Source organism: Gouania willdenowi, chromosome 14 (assembly GCF_900634775.1).
Source record: "Gouania willdenowi chromosome 14, fGouWil2.1, whole genome shotgun sequence".
Taxonomy (NCBI): domain Eukaryota; kingdom Metazoa; phylum Chordata; class Actinopteri; order Blenniiformes; family Gobiesocidae; genus Gouania; species Gouania willdenowi.
The window spans coordinates 1554146-1580450 of NC_041057.1; the positions used below are offsets into that span (position 1 = coordinate 1554146).

The following is a 26305-nucleotide window of genomic DNA, read 5'->3' on the forward strand; positions in this document are numbered from 1 at the left end:
ATGAATTAACACAGTTACTAAAGAGTCGACAACAAACGTGATTTTATCTGATCTGAGGGTCACATGATCAACATTAACGTCAGCATTAACACAGGAAACGACAAAGGCTTTGTGTGTTTTTGTTTTATCTACTGCGCGTGTGTGTGCGCGTGTTTTTGGAGTGTGTATTTCTGCTGCCATTTTGTGCTGTTTGCTTCATTTGTGGTCGTTTTGTTTTGTTTTTGGAATCATTGTGTGTATTTTTATTGTCTATTTCTTATTTTGTGTGTTTTTGGAGTCACTATATTTTTGTAGCTTTTTGTGTGGTTGGTTTTTGTATATTTGTCAGTTAATTTTGTGTATTAGTTGTTAGTCATTGTGTGTATTTTATTTATATTTCACATGTTGTGTGTGTGTGGTTTTAGGATGCATTTTGTGTATTGTGTGTGTGTGTTTGCATTAGTTTTTGTAAATTTCTGTATTTTTGTTTTTCTGATTTTTTTTTTTTGTTTTATATACTTTTCTTGTCTTTGTTTTTTGTGTTTTAAGAGTCGGTGTGTGATTCTGTTGCTGTTTTTGTAGATTTTTCTGTTTTGGGTCTTTTTTTATATTTTTGAAGTGTTTTGTGCGTTTAGTTTTATACAAACATGAGGGTGTTGCGTTGCCAGGTCTGCTTTAAATAACGTCCATGTGTCGTTGTTATGAAGGTCTGATAATGTTAACAGTCTGAGGTGGTTGTGGGTTTGAATCCCTTTGTAGAGCCACATCAGTGACAGAACCTACCACCACCCTGATTACCCACAATGCCCCTGACTTCAGATGATCTGCAGCTGGTGCTGCTCTGATAATCCACAGCTGACTTTGTGTTGATGGAACAGTTTGTTCAGAGCTTCCATGTAGAGCCTGTGGTAGTGGTCCACCTCCTCCTCACTGGGAACCAGTCTGTGCTCCACTGTGATGGGGCTCCCCACTGCACAACAACAAATACATTCAGTGATATTTCACCGTGCGAGTATCGTATCGATTCTATATTAAATGTTTTTTTTTGTTTAACAAAACATTAAATTGTGCTAACATATGTATTAGAGCTGGGCGATATATTGAGATTCAAGATAAACTGAGTTAAGGATATAAAAAAAACACAATATTGCCTTTATTGATACATATTTTATAGCTTTTTTTTGTTTTAAAATATAGTTTTGAGTCTCTGCTTTCTCTACTTCTCATAACAGCAGATTGATGTATTTCTGAATGTGTTTCTAACCCAGACCATCAACCACACGACACAACTCACTCACACGTGCTGTCCTTTAGAGGAGAAAAAGACTTAAGTGGCACATATTATGCAGCGGTTTGTTAATAAATGAGTCTGTGTGGCATTTGGATCATCAAATTTAACCCTGAATTGTCAGGTCAGACTTAATTTGAAATAAATAATAAAATGATCAATATTCATATCGTATATCGCTACTTTGAGAAAAAAATATAGATATAAGTTTTGGTCCTCATCGCCCAGCCCTAATATTCATAGCACGTAAACTCCCAGTCACTAGGTGTCAGTGAACGCACCATCAGACCTTGTTAAACGACCTCACTCCTCCATGACTTTTAGTTTGACATTTATTGGACTTTATTTACATAAAACATACTGGACACTTATTTTATTTATTTTATTTATAGATGTATGTGGTTACTTTTTATTTTAAATTTAAGAACAGAATCAGAACCTGTTGTAGAAGCAAGAGTTCAACTTTTTTTAATTCAACAGTTTGATTTTTGTACTTGAATTACAGTTAGTTACCATTTACTTGTTCTCACAAGTTTTTTAAAAATTAAATAAATTGTATTTCATACCATTTTGTAAAGGTGAAAAACACCACATTTCACTCTCACCTTAAAATAATCAACTCTTCCCCACCCTGACTCCCTCTCCCCTGTTCCCTCCCCCCTCCCTCACCTAGGTGTAATTATATAATGTGTTTTTATATCCTCCCTTTATTAAAGAGGGCTGCTGATGGTCACAATTATGCAATAAAATAAATTCATTTATTTAATTGTAATAATAAATTGATTTGGTATCAGGATATATGGTATGGTGCGATGCTACTGGTGAATCGTATGGCGTACGTCACATCAGCTCTGACAGGAAGTAGGACACGTACCAACAGTAGTAACTGTGGTCCTGGCTGGCATGAGTCCAAATCGCTGACCCACAAACAGACATGGAGCGAAACCCATCACACGTTTGAACAGGTCCTGTAAGCTCCGCCCCACGCCACCCTCAGATAACATCACCTGATGGAACAGCTCGTTCTCCCCAAAGGAGTAAACAGGAACCAGGTCAGCCCTGTGAGAACATGCAAACATCACCTCCATGTCCAGGCCCTGGTTCTCTGTTAGTCACTGTTTCTCACCCACACTCCAGAGCCATGCGCACAAAGCCCCTCCTCCTCCTCACCACCACCGTGTTCAGCCCTGGAGCTGAAGATAGGGACTCCTCAGCTCCTCCAATCACAATCCCCACTGCGTTCCCTTTACCATGCTGAGTCAGCAGGTGGATCAGACTGCTCCTGCTCACTGGGCGGAGGCCTACACACACACACACACACACACACACACACACACACACACACACACACACACACACACACACACACACGCACACACGTCTACAAGAGGCCCTCAGTCAATGTAGACATGGGCCACAAAGTAAATGCACAAAATGACTCCAAAAACACACAAAACATGGCAACGCTCCTGCACACACACACTAACACTCTTGCGCACACACTAACATTTGTGCGCGCACGCACAACACTTTTGCGCACACACTACATTAGTGCGCGCACACACTAACACTTTTATGGGCGCACACACTAACACTCTTGCACACACACCCCAACATTAGTGCGCACACACACCAACGCTCATGCGCGCAGAGAAATAATATACAAAATATTATTGAATCCAGAAATACTTCATAAAAACATACAAATTTACAGAAAAATATGAAAATTGACAACGAAAGACATCTAAAAAAATCAAAATGACACGTGTGTGTGTGTGTGTGTACCTGCACACATGATGTACTCTCTGAGCAGAGGGACCCTGAACAGTCCCGCTAGGACCGCCAGCAGGGGTCGCACTCCCGGAAACAGGCTTGAGAAGTTGCTGCTGTCGGTGCTGAAGCTGCTGAACGCGCCTGCGCACATGATGCCGTGAGGATGGCATCCAAAGATGTAGTTCCTGTTTGGACTCAGATCAGCTGTTTTTACCAGCTGAGGACAGGAAGTGACGTAAGAGACACAGCTTAATCACAACAAGGCCACAAAACATGATCTGAGTGTGTGTGTGTGTGTGTTTATAGTGTGATTTTGTGCTTGTTTTGTGTATTTTCTGTTGTCTAGTGGGATTTTTTATATCTTGATTGAATCTTTATTAATTATCTAATGAGAAAAGATGAGATAAATTACTGAAATATACACAAAAATAACAGAAACATTTAATATGAAAACGTCTAAAAATTACAAAAAATATAGTAACTTAAAAGCTTAGAAAATAACAAATAAAAAGCACAAAATGACAAGAAAATGACTGTTGGAAAAGTCGTAATTTACCTTGACTGGAAAATAATCTCTTAAATGTTCCCAAACCTTCCACCGTCTGACAAATGTGGTTCCTCTGCCCCCTGGTGGACAAATGACAGTACTTTCTACTACCAAAATAATGTTATTTCAGAATCAGAATCAGAAATGTTTTAATGGCCATGTACAGTTTTAAGGACAGTACAAGGATATTGTCTTGGTAGTTGGTGCACAAAAAAAAAAAAAAAAAAAAAAAAAAAAAAAAGCAAAATTGTAGTTTTCCTCAATATGAGAATGAAAATAAAAATCTAATTAGGAAAAATGTAAAAACATTAAAGGTTTTGATCTTTGGAATGTATCATAATATTCTACAAACACAGCTTAATTGAGTATTTGGATAAAATATACATTTTAGTTTTTAGTTACATTTTAAATATACAGAAAATAATAATGATCACAATAAAATCAACCAATTTGTTATCTTTAAAAAAAGATTACAGTTATTTATTATGTCATATTAGGTAGAAAAAGGAATAAAACATTCATCTTTTTCCACAAAATAATTTCATTTCATGTGGAAATGGTAAATGTCAGCTTTATTTATATAGTACATTAAAACAATCAGCAGCATAAAACAAAAGAAATGAAAGATGAAAATGTCATTCAGTTTTCTCCATATATATATATATATATACACACACACACACACACACATTAATATGTTTGGTTTTTTACTATTATTTTTATTTAATGTAATGTAATTAATTGTTTTCAAATATATATGTATGTATATGTATATACTGTATATCAAATATATGTGTAATTAAATATTTTCATTCATATGCAAATGTATATATATAAAAACTTACATTATTTTGAACATTATTTGTAATTTTTAAAAATTATACAGTATGTGCAATATATATTTTAAATTAAAATGTATTTATATTATAATTTGACAAGGTTTCAAGGCAAAGGAAATTCCTAATTATTTTTTATTATCAAGGTATTCAATGACCTGAATTAATCATTGCAGAAAAGTTAATTTCCTCCTCAAATTAAATATATATGCAGAACTACAAACTGTTAATGTTATATTTTATTCAATATGGAAATATTTCATTTCCTAAAAACAGAAAATGATCTGGCATGGATGGTTAAAGCTGTTTTTTTTATTAATTTACTCACATTTATTATCATTACTATTGTTCATATTGTATAGTTTGATAATTAAGGAGCCTTGTGTTGGAAACATACACAACGTTTTATTTTTAATTCTATTCTTTAAATCTATATTTCCTTATTTATTTTAGAGGTTTTGTATTTGAAAAAGTGAACATGGTGCGTAACCATGGTAACAGAGAGTTGTGTACCTCTTTCAGGAGTTTCCCAGTCCACCACCATCCACAGGAAGTAGAGCACAGGCAGCGGCCACAGAGACGTGAACATCAGATAAACCATCAGCATGATGCACAAAACGCCTGTGACCAAAGTGTTCATGACACCTTTCAGAATAACGACCAATCACAGCTTCTCTCATTGTGTGGCTTTTTGTTTCTGTTTTGTGTGTGTTTTCATTATTGCTTTGTGTGTGTTTTTGCTGTTTGTGTGTGTTTGTGGAGTCATTATGTGCTGTTGTGTTGAATTTTTGTATATTTTTCTATTCTTTTCTGTGTTTTTATTGTGTTTTTTTTTGTGTTTGCTTTGAAGGTGCCTCACAAAATGAGACCGAGGGCCTCATGTGGCCCCCAGACCGCCTGTTGCCTATGTCTGACAGTGACTGTACCTAAGAAGAGGAAGGTGAACACCCACTGCAGCACACTGATCTCCTCCAGAAACATCTTCAGCTGACTTTTGTCTCCTGCCATGGTCGACCTCTCCTTCCTGTAGGACACAGAACAATCATAGAAATCATGTTAGAAATGTAACTTTGTTTATGAATCGTGTTAGAAATGTAACTTTGTTTATGAATCGCGTTAGAAATGTAACTTTGTTTATGAATCGCGTTAGAAATGTAACTTTGTTTATGAATCGTGTTAGAAATGTAACTTTGTTTATGAATCACGTTAGAAATGTAACTTTGTTTATGAATCGTGTTAGAAATGTAACTTTGTTTATGAATCGTGTTAGAAATGTAACTTTGTTTATGAATCGTGTTAGAAATGCAACTTTGTTTATGAATCGTGTTAGAAATGTAACTTTGTTTATGAATCGTGTTAGAAATGTAACTTTGTTTATGAATCGTGTTAGAAATGCAACTTTGTTTATGAATCGTGTTAGAAATGTAACTTTGTTTATGAATCGTGTTAGAAATGTAACTTTGTTTATGAATCGTGTTAGAAATGTAACTTTGTTTATGAATCGTGTTAGAAATGTAACTTTGTTTATGAATCGTGTTAGAAATGTAACTTTGTTTATGAATCGTGTTAGAAATGTAACTTTGTTTATGAATCGTGTTAGAAATGTAACTTTGTTTATGAATCATGTTAGAAATGTCACTTTGTTTATAAATCGTGTTAGAAATGTAACTTTGTTTTGTGAATCATGTTAGAAATGTAACTTTGTTTATGAATCATGTTAGAAATGTAACTTTGTTTATGAATCGTGTTAGAAATGTAACTTTGTTTATGAATCGTGTTAGAAATGTAACTTTGTTTATGAATCGTGTTAGAAATGTAACTTTGTTTATGAATCGTGTTAGAAATGCAACTTTGTTTATGAATCGTGTTAGAAATGTAACTTTGTTTATGAATCGTGTTAGAAATGTAACTTTGTTTATGAATCGTGTTAGAAATGCAACTTTGTTTATGAATCGTGTTAGAAATGTAACTTTGTTTATGAATCGAGTTAGAAATGTAACTTTGTTTATGAATCGTGTTAGAAATGCAACTTTGTTATGAATCGTGTTAGAAATGTAACTTTGTTTATGAATCGTGTTAGAAATGTAACTTTGTTTATGAATCGTGTTAGAAATGTAACTTTGTTTATGAATCGTGTTAGAAATGTAACTTTGTTTATGAATCGTGTTAGAAATGTCACTTTGTTTATGAATCGTGTTAGAAATGCAACTTTGTTTATGAATCGTGTTAGAAATGGAACTTTGTTTATGAATCGTGTTAGAAATGTAACTTTGTTTATGAATCATGTTAGAAATGTCACTTTGTTTATAAATCATGTTAGAAATGTAACTTTGTTTATGAATCGTGTTAGAAATGTCACTTTGTTTATAAATCGTGTTAGAAATGTAACTTTGTTTATGAATCATGTTAGAAATGTAACTTTGTTTATGAATCGTGTTAGAAATGTAACTTTGTTTATGAATCGTGTTAGAAATGCAACTTTGTTTATGAATCGTGTTAGAAATGTAACTTTGTTTATGAATCGTGTTAGAAATGTAACTTTGTTTATGAATCGTGTTAGAAATGCAACTTTGTTTATGAATCGTGTTAGAAATGTAACTTTGTTTATGAATCGAGTTAGAAATGTAACTTTGTTTATGAATCGTGTTAGAAATGCAACTTTGTTTATGAATCGTGTTAGAAATGTAACTTTGTTTATGAATCGTGTTAGAAATGTAACTTTGTTTATGAATCGTGTTAGAAATGTAACTTTGTTTATGAATCGTGTTAGAAATGTAACTTTGTTTATGAATCGTGTTAGAAATGTCACTTTGTTTATGAATCGTGTTAGAAATGCAACTTTGTTTATGAATCGTGTTAGAAATGGAACTTTGTTTATGAATCGTGTTAGAAATGTAACTTTGTTTATGAATCATGTTAGAAATGTCACTTTGTTTATAAATCATGTTAGAAATGTAACTTTGTTTATGAATCGTGTTAGAAATGTCACTTTGTTTATAAATCGTGTTAGAAATGTAACTTTGTTTATGAATCATGTTAGAAATGTAACTTTGTTTATGAATCGTGTTAGAAATGTAACTTTGTTTATGAATCGTGTTAGAAATGTAACTTTGTTTATGAATCGTGTTAGAAATGCAACTTTGTTTATGAATCGTGTTAGAAATGTAACTTTGTTTATGAATCGTGTAACTTTGTTTATGAATCATGTTACAAATGTAACTTTGTTTATGAATCGTGTAACTTTGTTTATGAATCATGTTACAAATGTAACTTTGTTTATGAATCATGTTAGAAATGTAACTTTGTTGGACGCTACATGTGATGTCATGAGAAAGAAAAGCAGATAAGATCAGCACAGACGCTCTCATTGATTATTTCTATTGATGATGTTCCTTCAGGGAGGTGTTGCAGTGCATTTGGCCCCCGGAACATTCCAGTGACTCATGATTCCCAGACAGACGCACAAAGCTAAACCTTCTCCACAAACATGTAGGAGCAGAACCAACCCTGGAGGTACACACACACACACACACACACACACACACACACACACACACACACACACACACACACACACACACACACACACACACACACACACACACACACACACACACACACACACACACACACTTACCTTGATTGATTGAATAGATGCAGCTTCTTCTTCTTCTTCTCGTTGTTCCCACACTTCACTTCACTGCACTTTGATCTGTTCATGCAAAGCTGCTGATAACGAATCCACTCCCATCCACACTTTGACACACACGTGCACACATTGTCAGAGCTGGACCTGATAAAGATTTATAGTCACACACTTTGAGCAGCGTGTGTGTGTCTAAAACAGAGAGTTGACAACACAACACCAGGATAAACGCACAAAACCACTTAAATAACACTAATACTTACAGAAATATACACAGGGTGACACACAAACAACACAAACAACACACAAAACGACAACAGGAATACACAACATTAACCAAAAGTTCATCCAGATGACTAAAAATATGCAAAAATAATAAGAAATAACAGACAAAACGTATAAAATGACAACAGAAATACACAAATAAACAGATGAGACGACAAAGAAATACACAAAATGACTTAAACACACAAAATTACAGAAAATACACAAAAGAACAACAAAAATGCATCCATATTCCTGCATGTATTATACATACAAATATATAAAATGACTACAGAAATAAAAAAAAAATTAACCAAAGGTTGATCAAGATGACAAAAAATACACAAAAACCATAAAAAATAACAGACCAAATATACAAAATAACAACAAAAATACAGGGAAATTACCCCAAACACATGAATATTATAGAAAAATATGCAAATGGACAACAAAAACATCAAAAACATATAAAATGGAAACAGGAACACACAAAATTAACCAAAAGTTGCACAAAATAACTAAAAACACACAAAGACAAAGAAATAGACAAAATAACAACAGAAATACAGAGAAATGACTCCAAAAACATACATATTATAGAAAAATATGCAAAAGGACAACAAAAACATAATGACAACAGAAATACCAAAATTAACCACAAAAACAGACACGACGACTAAAATATACAACAAATAACAGAACATTTTACAAAATCACAAGAAAAAACAAAGTAATACACAAAAAATAATATAAACATACAAAATGTCATCAGAAATACACAAGACAACTAAAAATACACAAAAATACACAAAACGGCTCAAGACACAGAAATGAAAAATACACAGGATGAGAGAAAAATACAAGAATGAAAACTAGAATAAAATAAAATATACAAAAATGGTGGTTATTATAGAAATGCTCTGATCATTATTCTAAACCCATCAGAATAATATAATAATAATAATAATAATGTGATGTGAGTGTCTGTGCACACACACACACACACACACACACACACACACACACAGTATGACAGCTCAGCATCGCTCACACAGGATCATAATCTGTGTAATTTCCTGATCTAAATTATTGATGTACAATAGTCTCTAATTTTAGAGAAGCTCAGACTGTGATCCTTAATATGTGACATGACACAGTGCGTTTGATGCATCACTGCTTTTAGAAATATGAGCAGATGATAACATACAATAACTGATAATAATAATAATAATGTAAAAACTGATCATTTCATACATACAATGTGTTTTTATGCTCTAGTTCTGTTTCAATAATCATTCTATAAATCATATAAATCATCCTACAAATCAGAAGTTCTCAACCTTGGGGTCAGGACCCCATTTTGGATTTACGAGACACTATAAAAAAAAGAATATTTTCTGAACAATTTGAGCCCAATTTTGCTCATTTTTCTACAACTACACCAAACTTTCCATATCTTAACCTATTTTCATCACTTTTTATTGCCATATTTTTAATGTATTTTTTGCTCCATTTCTACTATTTCTGACACTTCTACATCACATTTCAATGACAATGAAATTAGAGAAAAATACACAAAATAACCTCAGTCTTTGTTGTGTCCTAATGATCTGATTGGTCAATATTATTCTAAACCTTTTGTCATATATTGACCCTTTATTGTCACTTTTAACCATAATTCATGTTTGTTTTTACTCATTATTATTATGAGTCAGTTTAAACTAATAGTTTAGTGCTCGTGCACTAGCCCCGCCCCCTCTACCTGATTGCTGATGTGACTCAGGTGTTCAGAGGAACGCACGCGCTCTGTGGGGGTGTCGCGGATGGTGCGCGCGCTCATTCGTTGGTTGGTTGGTGTGATCTCACGGTGCGCGTGTCCCTGCGCCATTTTTTTTTTCGCGTTTTCTGGTTAATGTCTCATTAGTGGAGGTCGTCTCGGAAGGTTTATGGACGCGAGCGCGCGCACACACGCATGCACGCGCTCGCTCGCGCGGGGCTGCCGTGTTTATTCTGAGCCGCTCCGCGGGGCTTCATCATCATCATCATCATCACCACCACCGCACACACACACACACACACACACACACACACATGGAGGCTCCTCTGCTGATGTGCGCGTGAACGCTTGATTTTTCCCCGACTGACACATCCGGGAAGGTGCACGAGCCGCTGTGACACCGGTGGGATTGTTGTTGTCTCCGGTAACGGCAGAGGAGGAGGAGGAGGAGGAGGAGGAGGAGGAGGTCTGCGTCAGCACCAGCACAAGGTAGGAGTCACACCTTCACCAGCACATCTATACACATACATCTATACACATACATCTATATAATGACCTGGTCCACTAGGCCACGTCCAGCACTGCGGCCTCACGCGTTTTTACGCGTTACTTTTAGTGTGTGTGAGTGTGTGTGAGTGTGTGTGTGTGTGTGTGTGTGTAACCTTGAAGGCTCTCCCATCATCCCAACCCACGTTTGTTTGCATGTTGGCACACGCGCGCGCGCACGCGTGCACATAGTGTAGATGTAAATAATATGTTACGTGTCCAGTCGTGACGACGCACGCACGCACGCGTCCATGTGAAATAAATATTTGAGTGAAAAACAAAAGCATCAGCTGATGCTGCAGCGTGCACGGACGCGCGCGCTCTAATCTGTTCTGCACGAGCAGCACGATGCTGAAAAACATCTGCATGTTTACCACCAATAATAACAAGACATCGTCATACTGTGCGCGTGCGTGTAACCAGCAGTCAGGTGTGTTTGGCGCGTCTTTGAGCTGCAGGAGAAGTGTGTGTGTGTGTGTGTGTGTGTGTGTGTGTGTGTGTGTGTGTGTGTGTGTGTGTGTGTGTGTGTGTGTGTGTGTGTGTGTGTGTGTGTGTCAGCCAGCCAGCCAGCCAGCCACTAAACATGCAGCATTAGTGCACGTGATGCAGGACGAACATACTTATTGTGACTCCGAGGATCATTCTTCTATAACACGCCCAAGCTGTGGATGCTAACCCTGTAGCATGCTCAGGGAGAACATGCAAACTGCAGGTGTCAGCTCCCAGCCCAGAATAGAAAGTGTGAGTGTGTGTGAGTGTGTGTGAGTGTGTGTGTGAGAGTGTGTGTGTGTGTGTGTGTGTGTGTGTGTGTGTGTGTGTGGTGCAGCATGGTGCTGGTGTCTCTCTGCTGAGTGTGCACGTGATCCCTGAGCGTGTGCACGAGTCTAATCAGGTTACTCTGGTTTCCTCCTAAAATACGACCCCTCCGTTAGCGTCTAAACGAACACGTAGATTGGTGTTGTGGGCGTGGCCTGAGTCAGCTGACACATTCCATGGTGTGAACACATGCAGCGGATGGATGTGTTTGGGTTTGAGCGTGTTCAGCGTTAACAGGAGCAGCTGAGACTGTGGGGGTCACTGAGTGCATCCTGTTAGTGACACGCCCACCAGAGCTCGTCCACACTGGAGAGGAGCTCCTAAAATACTTATTACAGTTACTGTTACTGTTCAGCCTACGTTACCATGGTGATTTAGTCCGGTAAGAAGTCAACCAGCTTCATAGTACAGGACCTGACGTTTATGGAACCATGTTTGTTTTTTATTTTGTGTGTTTGTGTTTATCTGTCATTTAGAGTTGCTTTTTTGGAAATTCTTTTTGTGCATTAGTTTATTTTTTCTTTTATTTTGTGTGTTTTGCATTGTTTTTGTTTTAGTGCGTTAACATTTGGGGCAGAGCACACACTTAGACCAAGGGCCACATGTGGCCCTCAGGCCCTCTTTTGCCCATGTGGGATTTTTACCTCTTTATTTAAAGCTTCAGTGGAAATAAATGAATAAGCTTTTTCTGCATGAGGTCAAAGGTCACGAGGGATCACCTCTCCATAGCTGACGGTGTCAACAGTGAGTCTGACTCAGATTTACATCATTTTATCCTCGTTGGAGCTTTGATTCTTTGAAAAAAAATAAAAAAAAAATATCAGTCTCCATGGTAGAAAGGCAGTTAGCTGCTAAAGCTAATGCTGCTAATGCTAATGCTGCACACAAGCTAAAAATGCAGGTTTATCCTGACGTTTCAACAGAGATCAATCAGCTGATCAATGCTGTTTCACTTATTATTGACCTGTTTACTGTCCGTCTATTAAACTTCATATTTGTAAAATAATCATGGACGTCGTTAGTGAATGGTTTAAATTCAGAACTCATTCTGTCCTTTTCACACTCACTTTACCATCAATAATAATACATTTTATTTATAAACACTTTACAGTTGTTAAAACTACCAACAATAAATGTAAATCCAGGAGGAAACAGAGGTTTGTTATTTTAATGCTGCTTCTCTCATTGGTTTCACTAAAGTGATCAGATATGATCATCATTCCCAGGTAGTCAGTGTGTTTGTGCACCAGGGGTCACCTGTGTGGAAGCAAGAGGACTGCCCTTGCTTCTGTACCTAATATGTGTAATATTAACAATATAAACACTAACGATCTCTAAAATAACGTTACAGACACTGTTAGTTTGGAAATATCAACAGAGGGAACGAGCGTGTTTACGGACCTGTGACCCCCCCCAGGTCACACATGAGTGTGAAAATGTTCGGAGGAGAAAAATGGTGGATGTTAGTTTGAATGAAGCTTTGTGTCTGATTCAGAGATTAAGTTTGTTGCAGGTTTTGAACCCATGATGTGACGACAGAGGAGGAAACGTTAGCCGCTAACACGTGCTGATGTGTTTCTCTACTTATTGTGTAGCAGGTCAACAGATCACACAGAGTCTCTGACTCACTACAGTAGATGAGAAGCAGCAACGCTTGTGTTTATCTTCAGCTGCTAATGGTTTGTTTCTGTTGTTCAGTGAAAAACACAGACAAACGTTTCTAGAGACTCTGACTTTCTATGATCACAAACTCCTCATTCATATCTCGATACTGTTTCTCTGAATGGTGATATATGATATAAATCTCTATTTTTAACTCAATAAGTCTGACCACAGACAATTCTGAGTGAAATTTGCTGATGCAAAATGCTGCACAGATACATTTATTAACAAACGGCTGCAAAATATGTGACATTTGAGTTATTTTTTAAAACAATGATAAACAATATATAACTTCATATATTTTAATGCGTTAGATTTTCCACACTCTCTCTCTTTAGAGTTCTCCCTGTAGTGCCATCGCGTACCCCTAGGAGTACACGTACCTCCATTTGAGAAACACTGATCTAGGCAATATTTTATATATAAATATATATAATACTAGAAATGAGACTTTTTCATTGACCGAGAAGTTTTTCTGCAACAGCTGATGTTCTCGCATTTTCTGACAATTAACGTCTGGATATGATTGGTTTTTAGGACGATACGAGTGTTTACGAGTCAAACAAAGGAAAAAATAATTCATAATCACAATATTTCATAATTTACAATATTTGATGATAAACAGAATATTTCCAACTAAAGCTAAACGTTCTCTCTGCTGACTTCATGACTTCAGTGCACGTTAGGGATGTCCAGATACAACTTTTTCACTTCTGATACGATACCGATATTGCGGCGTTGAGTATTGGTCGATATCGATACGATATCAGCATGAATCACACATACTTTTATGACTTATTTTATAGTGTGGAATAGGGATGTAACGATTAATCGTATGGCGATTCATAGGTACCACGTAGGGCTGGGCGATATGGCCTTTTATAAATACCGCGATATTTTTAGGCCATGTCACGATACACGATATATATCTCGATATTTTGCATTACCCTTGAATTAACACTTTGATGCACAAAATCACACCAGTATCATGATTCTATATGTCTACATTAAAACATTCTTGATCATACTGCATTAATATATGCCAATTTTAAACTTTCATGCAAAAAAGGGGATATCACAACTAAGTCAAAGTTGACATAACTGTATTTATTAAACAGTGAGTGGCTCAAACATAAAATTGTCAACAGAAAGTGCACGTTCTGTGCAAAATTGTCACAGAGACATTTCAAAACAAGACATTAGTGCAGGATGCAACTCACATGGCATTTCAAAACACAAAATTAAAGTGCACTTTTTGTACATAATGCCACTACAATATTTTAAAACAAATAGTGCCCTTTTGTGCATGTTGTCATTAAGATGACATTTCAAAAAAAAAAAAAAAAAAAAAAAATCAAAAAAAGTCCGCGAGTTTAACGGTATGGTCATTTTCAACACCGCACAGACTACAAGCTGCGATATATCGAGTATATTCGATATATCGCCCAGCCCTAGTACCACGGTTCACATCGATGCTCTGAAAATTGAATCGCAGTACTTTTTTTAACCAGCATATATTATATTAATCCTTCCAGAAGCGGACGTGACGGGCATAATCTGCTACTATTTTCTTTCTGGCCGCCATTTACTGTTAAACATGCTCATAAATGATTCTTTACTCCTTTAGCACTGAAAGAATATCTGTAATATTACGAGAATATCTGTAAAAGTCAGGTTTTTCTATTAACTCTGTCTGCTAGCATAGCTTCTCTTCTTCATTGGTGGAATAACTGCATGCCAACCGACCACTGGGTTACCAGCGCCCTCTGCTGGTCTAAACAAATATCTGACGTAAATACAGTAAAATGACTGTTTTTTTTTAAAGTCCAATTGTTAAGGCACAAAATACATTTTCAGTTGCACTTTTAAAAAGAAAAAGAACTATTATGCAGTTTTGAATTGTTTATTATAGAACCAGAATTTAAATTAATAGGTTTCTTCTTCATTTGTATTATTCCTTTATTTATTTCATTCAAGATTTATTTTTAGTTAAATTGCATCATTTTGAATAGTTAATCAAGGGATTCTTTTGACAATGAAAAAAAAAAGGAAAATAGTATAGTATTTTCCCCAAAAAAATAAAGAAATATTTTTCAGTCATTTGTCTACAGTCCCATTTTGTAAAATAAATCGTGAGAAAATCGTATCGTGAACCCAGTATCGTGAATCGAATCGTATCGGGAGTTGAGTGAATCGTTACATCCCTAGTGTGGAATGTTAGAAAAGGTTTGGTCATGTGATGTTAATCAAACAGAGAACAATAGTCAACTATATTATTTTTTACTGTCAGTATATGGTGGGAACAACTGAGGGCGGGGCCAAAAACAACCAAAACTTATCGGAGCGCTTATAATATCAGAGATTTCAGATACAGTCTGATCAAATCTGATATTTGTTTTCTGGCTGATATCGGATCGGGACACCTCTAGTGCACGTTATTTAACAGTAACGATCTACACACAGATCCAGGTTGGACGAGATCAACCGTCAGTAGATCTTAGTAGATCTTAGTAGATCTCCTCACACTCACACATGATGTCTTCTCTCTCTCTCTGAGAAACGGCTTCATTCTGAGTTTGATGAGGAGGAGGAGGAGTTTCCTCTGCTGTCATGTGATTGGATGCTGGTACTTGTAGTTTTTATAAGCCCACACATGTGTCTGTTATTGCACTGCAGGATGACACAGTGACACTAATGAAGATCTAAATGAAATGCTGCGTTTAAACGCTGATTTCTCTCCGTCTTCTAAGTCTCTTTAGAGCCTCGTGTGTTTTTGTTCTTCCTCTGCAGCGTGTAGTGGAGAGTAATGATGTGTACTAATGTTTTCCTTCAGGCAACTCATCTTTGTTCACTTCCTCTGTTTTCTCCTCATTAGACGTTAGCATAGTGCCACGCAGAGTAAATACAGTCAGACACCCATGTTTTCATCTGAGCTCTCAAACTGGATTATTAGCTTTTTAAAAAACTTAAGTATTCATTGAGAATAATACACATCAATATGGCCTCAGATAATGGACAGAAAAAACATGAATTTACATCAAATTTGACCCTTTTTTTCCTTCTTTATTTAAAATCAGGCCCAAAATGACACAGAAATGCATCACATGCATGTTCTGGGACAATAACACACACACACACACAGACACACACACACACTATTTTTCACCAGAAAACATCTGACTTAATGTCTGTAAATGTTTGTAAATCATCAGAAGCATATTCAAATGTAAAATAATAACAATAGTTGACTATTATTAACCCTAATTAGCGTGTTAGCTACACTTTCAGGAAGTTTAATTGTCAATTTGTCTAAACGAACGTGCATTTGGTAAATTTTCCTGTTTGTATTCCAGGAAGCATTAGCAAAGTCCTTCCCTGGCACATGAATAGGGCTGGGCAATATATCGAGAATCAAGATTTTTTCTATTTTGGTGATATAGAAAAATTACAATATCGCAGATATGTTTTTAGCTTATTTTGTAATAAATTATTCATTTTAGGAGTTGTTGAGTGCGTCCTAACTCTGAACTTCCCCTAATTAATCCACACAACAGAACTCACTCACACGTGCTGTCCCTTAGAGGAGAAAAAGACAAAAGTGTCACATATTGTGCAGCTGTTTGTTAATAAATGTGTCTGTGTGACATTTTACATCAGCAAATTTAACCCAGAATTGTCTTTCTGTTCAGACTTTGAGAAAATATGTTGAGATATGAATTTTGTTTCATATCGTCCAGCCCTACTACTAGTTAGAAAAGCATTAGATGTTCACTTTAATTAAAGGCTTTACTAATAAGGAAGTGTAACAGTGGCTTAAACAAGTAGGAAATGTTTCAGTTTCAACATGAAACATTTTATTTCTCCTAATTAATGAAATTTATTACTTAATTATTTTCATTACATTTCATAGAAAATGATCATCTTCCTATTTTACTAGCTTTACTAACTCATCATATAACATGTAACAATTACATTTAGAGATATATTTTATTTATATATATATATACTTAAAATATCACTGCTGCAGATTTAGTGTACATTATAAATATGAAAGATATTTTATGATTGCTTTGATGTGTCCTCATGAGTTCTTTCTTGGCCATACGGACACATCAAAGTCATCGGTAGATGCCTCTGAGGAAGACTGGCAGTTGAAACATGTTTCAAAGTAAATTTCCTGAATAAATGAAATCGTAACATATTTAAAAAAATAAGAGAAAATAAATATTTAAAGGTGGTTGATTTAAAACTAAGCATTTATATTTAATCTATTAGTGTGTGTGTGTGTGTGTGTGTGTGTGTGATGCAGAGACCTTGAGAAGTCCTTGAATAATGTTCAGAGTGGTTATGAGGAGCTAACACACGTTGTGAATAATGAAAACACACACTTTAGAACGTGTCACTAACAGACGAACAGTCGTGTTTTCCACACAGAAGAACTTTCAACGTGTTTATTTAATATTTGTGACATTGTTAAAGGTCGTGTGTGTGCGCGTGTGTGTGTGTGTGTGAGAATAATTAGAAGTAGGGGTGGGCGATATGGAAAAAAATAATAATTCTTATCACAATGTTTTCTTTGTAAAATCACAATCTTAAACAATTTTAAAGTTATTTACCAGTAAAACAAACAAGTCACCTCCTTAAAATGATTACTCTGAATGGAAAAAAGGGATAAAAGATCAATTAAAGTCCATGTAAACATGTAAAAAAAAACCAATTTAACCATTGATAATGTAATTATAGAGTTATGTTTCTGTGTTCAGGATTTAATGGGCGGGTCAGAAATTATAGCCACGTTACATCATTAGCCCGTCCCTGCTGCTGAAGCACACTGCTTTGGCCCCTAGCCCAAAACAAACCACATATTGAGACTCGGGGAATAAAACGCTGGTGCCACATTTTCAATGAAATTAACACTTATTTCTGTGTTATAGGAATTATAAATTGCGATCCTTTGCTCTTTTTTTTTTTTTTTGTGCATTAGTGTTGACATGCAAAGCTAACCGTGCCTCCGTGAGCATAGACATTATATACGTATATAATGTCTATGTCCGTGAGTGTTGTTCTCCTGTAGCAGAGGCATGCGCACACAGACACATGCTCACATGAAGCTTCAGAGCTTTTAATTGTGTCTTTATCCATTTACATGTATGATTTACTCTGTAACTAACACCAGAGCTACTGTTTACCTGGTGCAACGTTGAAAAGTGTCCAGACTGAAACACGGCGTAGTGTTCTGATTGTTGTGTAATCAAATACATCGGCATGGCAGTATATAAAGAAAATGTATACCAGTATTCAGTATGAACCGTATACCGCCCATCCTCTTTCAGACGGCACCCTTCCCATATTTTTGGTCAGTTTGTGTGTTTTATTGCTGTTTTGTACGTTTTGGGGGTGATTTATTGTATTTTTACAGTTTTCTTTGTGTATTTTTCATGTGTGTATTTATGCAGTTTTTTTTAAATTGTTTTTCTTCTGTTTCGTGTGTATTTTTCTGTCATTTAGTGTGTTTACTTTGGGGGCCACACAATGTGTGTGATGCACACTGACCTCGTCACTTCCATCAGTGTGTGAGAGAATGATTTGAAGCAGACGTTGAATATAATTCATTTTCAGTGATTGTGTCGTTTTGTGTGTTTTATTTGAGTTTTTGTGCATATTCTTGTTGATTATTCAACCCAAAATAGAGAGAGAGAAACAGAGCTCAATGATCACACTGATGAGCTGGTCCTGTGTTAGCGTTAGCTTTAGCGTTAGCTCAGGGCTGTTGGGCTTTTCCTAATTGTTGCTGAATACGTGATGAGGTTTGTGGTGTTGGGACAGAAGCAGCTGAAAAACGCTGCAGGCTGTTTTTCTCTGAGAGGTGAATGAAACTAACGTACATCAATAAACTCTACCAAGTAGTAGTTCACTTTAACGAGAAGATTAAATCTCATATTTCATCTGTCTGTATTGGTTTCCACTAAACGTTGTTAGAGTGAATAAACACAGACGGTGAATGTGGGGAAGTGGTCCACGTCTACTCTGACATCAGGATGGTACATGGCAGAGAGAGCGGAGCAGAGCAGCTCCTCCTCCTCGTTTCCAGTCGTGTCTCGTCTCCCTGCAGCGCTGCAGCTTCTCCGTCTGCTCTGTGAGCTCGCTGCAGCAAACCCTTTTATTTCACATTGTGAGCGTCCCCAACACACGCTGTGTGTGCACGTACGCTGTGTGCACTGGGTCACCTTGGCTGCTGCAGAGCCAGGCATCAGATGATGGAGGCCGGGGCCAGGGGCCAGGGCCAGGGCCAGGGGCCAGGGTGGGGCACAGAGCTGTGGAGGTCAGGACTGAGAGAGAAACTGCTTTGTTTCTGCAGCCTCGTCTCATTCACCAACTCTTCTATATCTGTTTGTCTGCTGAGGAAAGAGAAAAGACCAACGATTAACATCCCTGAGCGTTTGCTTTGGTCTGACGTCACAGGGAACACCAGAGGTGGAAAAAGTACTCGTCTTCAGTACTCTAGTAAAAGTATAGAATACAAAACGACTGGTCAAAGTATTGAAGTTTCTCCCTTACTTGAGTAAAAGTTAAAAAGTATGTGCTACTAAAGTACTTAAGTAAAACCAATCTTCAATAATAAGACTTTTAAGGCTTTTAAACCAGCAAATTCAATGTAATTAATCATATATATATATATATATATATTTAAGAACTTGTAGAAAACTGTTACATGGAAATAAATTAAATATGTTTTGAACACGTGGAGAATTTAGCACTTATAATACATAACATTTGTAAATAAAATGTGTCAAGAAAAAACAAAATTCAAATACTCAGTAAAACCAACAGTTTTAAAACCTGCAAATGTGAACCAAAAAACTCAAACGACCCAAAATTGCATCTTTTTACGTCTTGACGTCAACGTAAGTTCTTAAAAGTAACGAGCTCATTTTTAATAAGTAGAAAGTACAGATATTTGTTTTAAAAATAGAGTAAAAGTGAAAAAAATTAAAACGACTTAAGTACAGTAATGATGTATGTGTTTCTTAATTAAGGTGATTTTGATTTAAAATGGAGACTGGCCTCTTTATACTCAAAGTACTTCACTTAACAGTAAAATACAGTATAGTAGATAAATGAGTTATTGTTCATAAGGTTTAAAAATACATTTTCTCATAATAAACATTAATTTATTCAACATCTGAAATCGGTGCTGATTCATCTCGATCACCTTTATTGTGCAATAACAATCTGTAACATTCTTAAAATATCTCAATTATTGAAACAATGAAAAACTTCTAGAAATTAAAATAAAAAAGCCTTACAGAACATTAAATAATGATTAAAACATTTCAATAAATAACTGTGAAAGTTTCCATCCTATGGTTACATGCTGAGCTTTATTCTGTCTGTTGTCATGGAGACGGAGGTGATGAGGTCTAGACCTGATGATTCTACGTTCTTCCTTTGTTTTTTAATCCCTCTCTGAACCTTCATGGACGTTTTTTCATCCAGGATGATATTTATGATGACATTTATGATAATATTTATGAATTAAATCCATGAATTTCTCAGATTGAGGAAATATTAGCAGAGTTATTTAGATTAATGTGTTCCATTTGATACGTTCAGGGTCCCTGGGAAACCCCGACATTTTGATTAATTTATCAAATCCGTGAAAAGAAGAGTAAAAGTGAACTTATGGTCGTCACCCTATTTTAATTTCAAAACGTCCTTTATTCTGTTTCAGGGTTCACTCATTTAGTCAGTTTATACTTTTCAGTTTAACAGGTTAATAAACGTCATGAAATCATACCAAACGTGCTGAAAATAGCTTTATTAATTTATGTTTATGTGCTTCACATGATTTACGGAATTGGAATCAGGAAATATTTGGTGACTAAAGCTTTACAACGTCCCTCAGCCAATCATTTAACAGTAAAAGCTTCAGCTGTGATGTGTCACCAGATAAACTGATCACCAGTTCATCTAATACACCATCAGATAAACCTGCCTTTGTACCAGAACCTTTTCATATTTTAATATAGTCATAATATTATGAACCGACACATTAAAAACACACTGTCACACATATGACGCTCTGTCACAGGATAACATGATCACTAGATGTTCCGTAACATTTCTAGTGAAAAATAGTGTGTAAATGTGTGATTATTGTCCCTAAACATGCATGTGATGCGTTCATTTTAAATAAAAATAGAAAGAGGGAAAAACAGGGTGGATTAATTTTTCCGTTTTCTTCCGTCTGTTTATCTGCGAACACGATACAACTGTGAACACTTTACATGAAAAATGCCATGAAAATGTGATATTGTCCCAAAATATGACCTTTTATTCCATATCATAAATATATTCATATTTGACTTTAAGCGTAATATTCAGCCTTAAGTTTTACACAAAATTCCGTAATATTATGAGTGAAATTTGACAAATATTAGCGTGTAAATGTGTGCATGTGAAGTATTTGTGATATTTTATTTTCAATTATTAGTATTTATCTTGTGTGTTATGGGAGTAATTCTTATGTATTTTTGTCGTTGTTACCAGTAATGTAATATTTGTCTGTTTTCTGGAGTCATTTTTCAACTATCTTTATTTTAGTTTGTTTTGTGAGTAATTTTGTTGTTGTTTTGAGTAATTGTGCATATTTTTCTGTAATTTTGTCTGTTTTTGGAGGATCATTTCATCTATTTGCTTATTTTTGCTGGTTTGTTTTATGTATTTTTTCATGTATTTGCTTGTTTCTCTTTCTACACATTCAGTCACTGGTTTTTTAGTTGAAAATATTGTGTAAATGTGTGAAATTGTTGAAAATTACATTTTCTTATGTCCGTTACCCACGATCACGGAAAATCTGACGCCCTACGTTTGCTAAATATGTGAACACCGTTTCACATGAAATATGCCGTGAAAATGTGTGATTGTCCCAAAACATGAGTTTAGTCTGTTTCATAAATATATTTACATTTATTTTCAGGCTGAAGTTGAGCGTGAAATCCTGCACAGCCGTGTGATTACGTAGCGTGAGATTTTAAATGAGATTATGAGTGAAAGTTGACAACTATAGCATGTAAATGTGTGCACGTGAAGTATGTGTGTGTCATGTTGGGTCCTGATTTTAAACAGTGTTCTGTAGAGTTGATAGATTTAGTATTAAATCCTGCTTATTGTGCACTTTACAGTGTTTTAGCACATGTTTAGCGACAGATCTTCATCTTCTTTACGTCCATCCTCATCATCAGCCACAGGAAACTTACTCAGTGCACGTAGAGCAGCAGTGCACGTGGAGCAGCAGTGCACGTAGAGCAGCAGTGCACGTAGAGCAGCAGTGCACGTAGAGCAGCAGTGCACGTAGAGCAGCAGTGCACGTAGAGCAGCAGAGCCTGGAATAATCTGCAGTGTGGATGGGAATAATGTTCCTTTCTTCTTCTTCCTCTTCTTCTTTTTCCTCTTCTTCTTCCTCCTTCATGATGAGAGCAGAACGCTGACTTCCTACTTCCAGCTCTGCTTAGTTTCAGGAAATCCAGAGATATTTTTAAACTTGAGGCAATTTATTTAATTTAATATATTGATTAAGTCTCATTTAGATAACTAACTTTTACAAAACAAAAGCTTCAGAAACAGAAAAAAACGATCCACACCATGTTTATATATTTTAAATTCATTTCCTAATATGACACAGAAATAAATCACATGCATGTTATTTATTTTGTGTAAAATGTGACTGAATGTCTCACAAATGTAGCACGTGGTCACATGTGTTTATTTTGCTCTTTTTCGTTTTATTTTGTACAAAACTGGATCTGAGTCTCTGGTTGAGGTTTGTATAAATGATCTAAAACATATAAATATACGTTAGTAACAGTGTTTGACTCAATTATTAACCCTGTGTAGCATGTTTGGTATGATTATAAAGTCATTAAACTAAAGACAGAATATGAAATGAAAATGTAGCGAGATGGATAAACTGAGATTATAGTTACTTTAGATATTTGATTCTTTTGTTATTTTTAATTGTAATTTTGTTTTGTTTTGTGCAACTTGTCATTTTCTATATCTGAGTTTTTGTTCTTTTTGTATATTTTTCTGTACTTTTGTATGTTTTGAGCCAATTTGTATATTTTGTTGTCTTTTTTTTAAAGTTCTCTATTATTTCTTAGTTCTTTATTATTTTTATTATTGTCTATAATAAACGTGTTTGTAATTTCTGTCTTTTTGTAAAATCCTCCATTATTTTTGTGTATTTTTATATGTAACTTTGCGATGCTTTTGTGTATTTTTTATTGTTTTATGTATTATTGTTGTGCTTGTTATGTTTTTCTGTATTTGGTGTTTTCTGAGCCATTTTTGTTGTCGTTTTAATTAAACGTGTGTATTTTTGTTGTCTTGTATATTTTTCTATACATTTGTATGTTTTTGAGCTCTTCAGTGCATTTTTGTTGTTTTAAACGTGTGTATTTTGTAAAGTCCTGTTATTTTTTAGTTGTTTTGTGCCACTTTGGGATGTTTGTGTATTTCCTTTGTCATTCTTTATATTTTTGTTGTTCTTTTAGTATATGTTTTTGAGCCATTTCTTGTATTTTCGTTATTGTTATAAACATATTTGTTGTTATTTTTTGGTATATTTTTATTATTTTGTTTTAATTTGATTCATTTTGTGTTTACATAATTTGGCTGATATAGAATATAATCAGAGAACTATGGCCATGAATTATCCTGTTTCTATTTCTCGTGTGTGCGAGATTAGTGTCTCCATTGATTATATTGAGTGTGTGTGAGCCTGTGGTATAAATATCAAATCACAGACATGATTATTTCTGGAGTGTTGGAGGAAAGCGGAGCATCCAGAAAAAAACACACACACACTTTGTTTTGTGTATTTTTCTGTCATTGTGTATAATTTTGTTTTGTGTCATTTTGTATAGGTTTTTTGTTTTCTTGTGTTATTTGTATTTATCTTTTGTGTTATGGTAATAATTTTTAATGTATTTTCTTCACTTTTCTTGCTGTTTTTTTTGCATACTGTAGATCTTCAATTTTGTGCCATTTTCTGTGTTTTTGAAGTCGTTTAGTGTTTTTTTTTTTTTGAGTATTTATGCATATTTATATTGTTTGTGTATTTTTCTTTCATTAATGTCTATTTTTGTTGATTAGTGAATTTTTTGTTGTAATTTTGTGTATTTTTCTTTAATTTTGTATGTTTTTGGGGTCATTCATGTATTCTTGCTGTTTTTTTTTTTTTTTACGTATTCTGTTTTGAATGTATTTTTTGCAGTTTTTTGGTGTACTGTAGCTTTTTTTGTGCAGTTCTTTTGTTTTTCTGTTAATTTTTAAAACATTTTTGTGTTAATTTGTGTCCCATGTCTGATACAGACTGACTTCTTCTAACTCAGCTTGTTTGACTATAACAGGGATTTAAAAACACGCTCCATGTTCTCGTGCACGTGTCAGTGAATCCTTCACTGCTTTGTTCTTCTAATCAAAGCTGTAAAGATGCTGCGTATCGACACGGTTTGGGCTGAAGAACCAATGAGGCGTTTTAATAAATGAATCATCTTCTCATTATCGCTTCTTTCCTCAGCGTGCAGCAAGAATGATGTTGGCTTTGCACGCTTAGGGGGCGGAGCTTCTGCAGCTTCTAAATGTTAATGAGGGTTTGGGTCAATTACATTTTACAATTACATTTTTATTTTATCCATCTTCAATTACAAGTCAATTATTAAGGCTGAAACAACAAATTGATAAAATTGATAAATTATCGATTTGTTGCGTCGTGCGATTGATGGTAAATGGACTTGATTTATATAGAGCTTTATCACCACTGAAACAGTCTTAAAGCACTTTACATATCAGCTCATTCACCCAATCATTCACACACCAGTGGGACAGGACTGACATGCAAGGCACTAGTCGACCACTGGGAGCAACTTAGGGTTCAGTGTCTTGCCCAAGGACACTTCGACACATAGTCAGGTACTGGGATCGAACCCCCAACCTCTCGATCAGAAGACGACCCTCTACCACCTGAGCCACGGTCGCCCTACATTTATGTCACTGACCATGATGCAAAGTGGTTTGATTCACCTGCAGAGTTTAGTGTGCGCACAAGTGTTTGTGTGTGTGCGAGAGACACTTTTATTTAAGTTTTCATTTACTCTTATCATGCACCACACAACACTATTAGTAATTAATACGTATTTCTAACTTGTACAAATACATTGTTGTTCATAAAATTAATAATAATAATAAAAGGCTTCAGTATCGCTGAATCGTGATATTTTGTCTGGTATAATATCGTTGTTACTCATTTTAATATCGTGACCACTCTAATGAACTGTGTTTTAAAATCTGATTAATCAGTTATGATAATGATAACTGGCTTTTTTTCCAAATACAATTCAAATCACGATTTTTTTTTTTTTCCCCCTGAAAGTAAATTACAATTGTTATTGATTACTAACAATCTATTTTTATTAATCACAATTACAGCTTTCCTCTTGTGTTAGCTTTCTGTTAGCATCTCTAATGCTAATGTCTCAGTTAATAAATATGATCTATTTTTAGTTTTGGTTGTGGGCATCTGAGACACTTTTGTGTCAATATTCCCCTCAATGTCACTTAAAAAATGGTTGTTAGAAAATGTGCTATGAAATGATTTAATAACTACATATGGCTATATAGAAAATTACAGTATTGTGTTTCTAACCCAGACCTTCATCTAAATAAGTCACACTACAGAACTCACTCACACGTGCTGTCCCTTAGAGGAGAAGATGCTAAAAGTGGAACATATTTTTCCAGCTGTTTGTTAATAAATAAAGTTTGGCAGCAAATTTAACCCAGAATTGTTTTTCTGGTCAGACTTAATTTTAATAAAAATCATCTATTATATCGATGTTATATTGTATATCACTATTTTCAGAAAAAATGTTGTGATATGAGTTTAGGTCTATATGGTCCAGCTCTAGTGAGATATAGAACTGTAACGTGGTTCCACAGTGTTGCATTTAATTAAATTGGAATTGACAGTTTTTGGTCAAATTTTCATGCCAATTCCAATTATTTGAACTCAATTACAATTAAATTATGATTATAAAAGAAAGAGGTTTTTAAATTACAATTGTAGTAGTCATAATTGTAAATAAAGACAATTACAGGATTATAATTG

At 35.1% G+C, this 26305-nt stretch overlaps 2 protein-coding genes across 5 annotated transcripts in view; one reads left to right on the forward strand and one right to left on the reverse strand.

The window, feature by feature from the left end:
• Positions 1-498: 498 nt before the first annotated feature.
• mogat3b (monoacylglycerol O-acyltransferase 3b) lies at positions 499-11383 on the reverse strand. Of its 3 annotated transcripts, none has more exons than XM_028466480.1 (9): positions 11277-11383; positions 8061-8179; positions 5350-5447; positions 4937-5044; positions 3597-3667; positions 3053-3257; positions 2394-2568; positions 2142-2326; positions 499-949 (listed from the first exon to the last, which is right to left on the reverse strand). In XM_028466480.1, the coding sequence occupies exons 2-9, from the start codon at positions 8141-8143 to the stop codon at positions 795-797; spliced, it is 1080 nt and encodes a 359-aa protein (XP_028322281.1). In that variant the 5' UTR covers positions 8144-8179; positions 11277-11383; the 3' UTR covers positions 499-794. The 3 variants fall into 3 exon arrangements, with proteins under 3 accessions (XP_028322281.1, XP_028322282.1, XP_028322280.1); XM_028466481.1 differs by having other exon boundaries at positions 8061-8135; positions 11277-11295; XM_028466479.1 differs by lacking the exon at positions 11277-11383 and adding an exon at positions 10096-10430.
• The window catches only part of nyap1 (neuronal tyrosine phosphorylated phosphoinositide-3-kinase adaptor 1), a 44882-nt gene continuing 28770 nt past the window's right edge, over positions 10194-26305 (forward strand). For both annotated transcript variants that reach the window (XM_028466473.1, XM_028466474.1), the window contains exon 1: positions 10194-10599. The gene's annotated coding sequence lies outside the window, so the exon portion shown is untranslated. The remainder of the gene's footprint in view (positions 10600-26305) is intronic.

Coding starts and splice junctions, on each gene's coding strand:
- mogat3b (XM_028466479.1), bottom strand. CDS start 10,221: ATGGCGCAGGGACACGCGCACCGTGAGATCACACCAACCAACCAACGA. Junction 3,258..3,596: donor GAGATTATTTTCCAGTCAAG/GTAAATTACGAC, acceptor TCCTGTCCTCAG/CTGGTAAAAACAGCTGATCT. Junction 950..2,141: donor GACCACAGTTACTACTGTTG/GTACGTGTCCTA, acceptor GTTGTTGTGCAG/TGGGGAGCCCCATCACAGTG.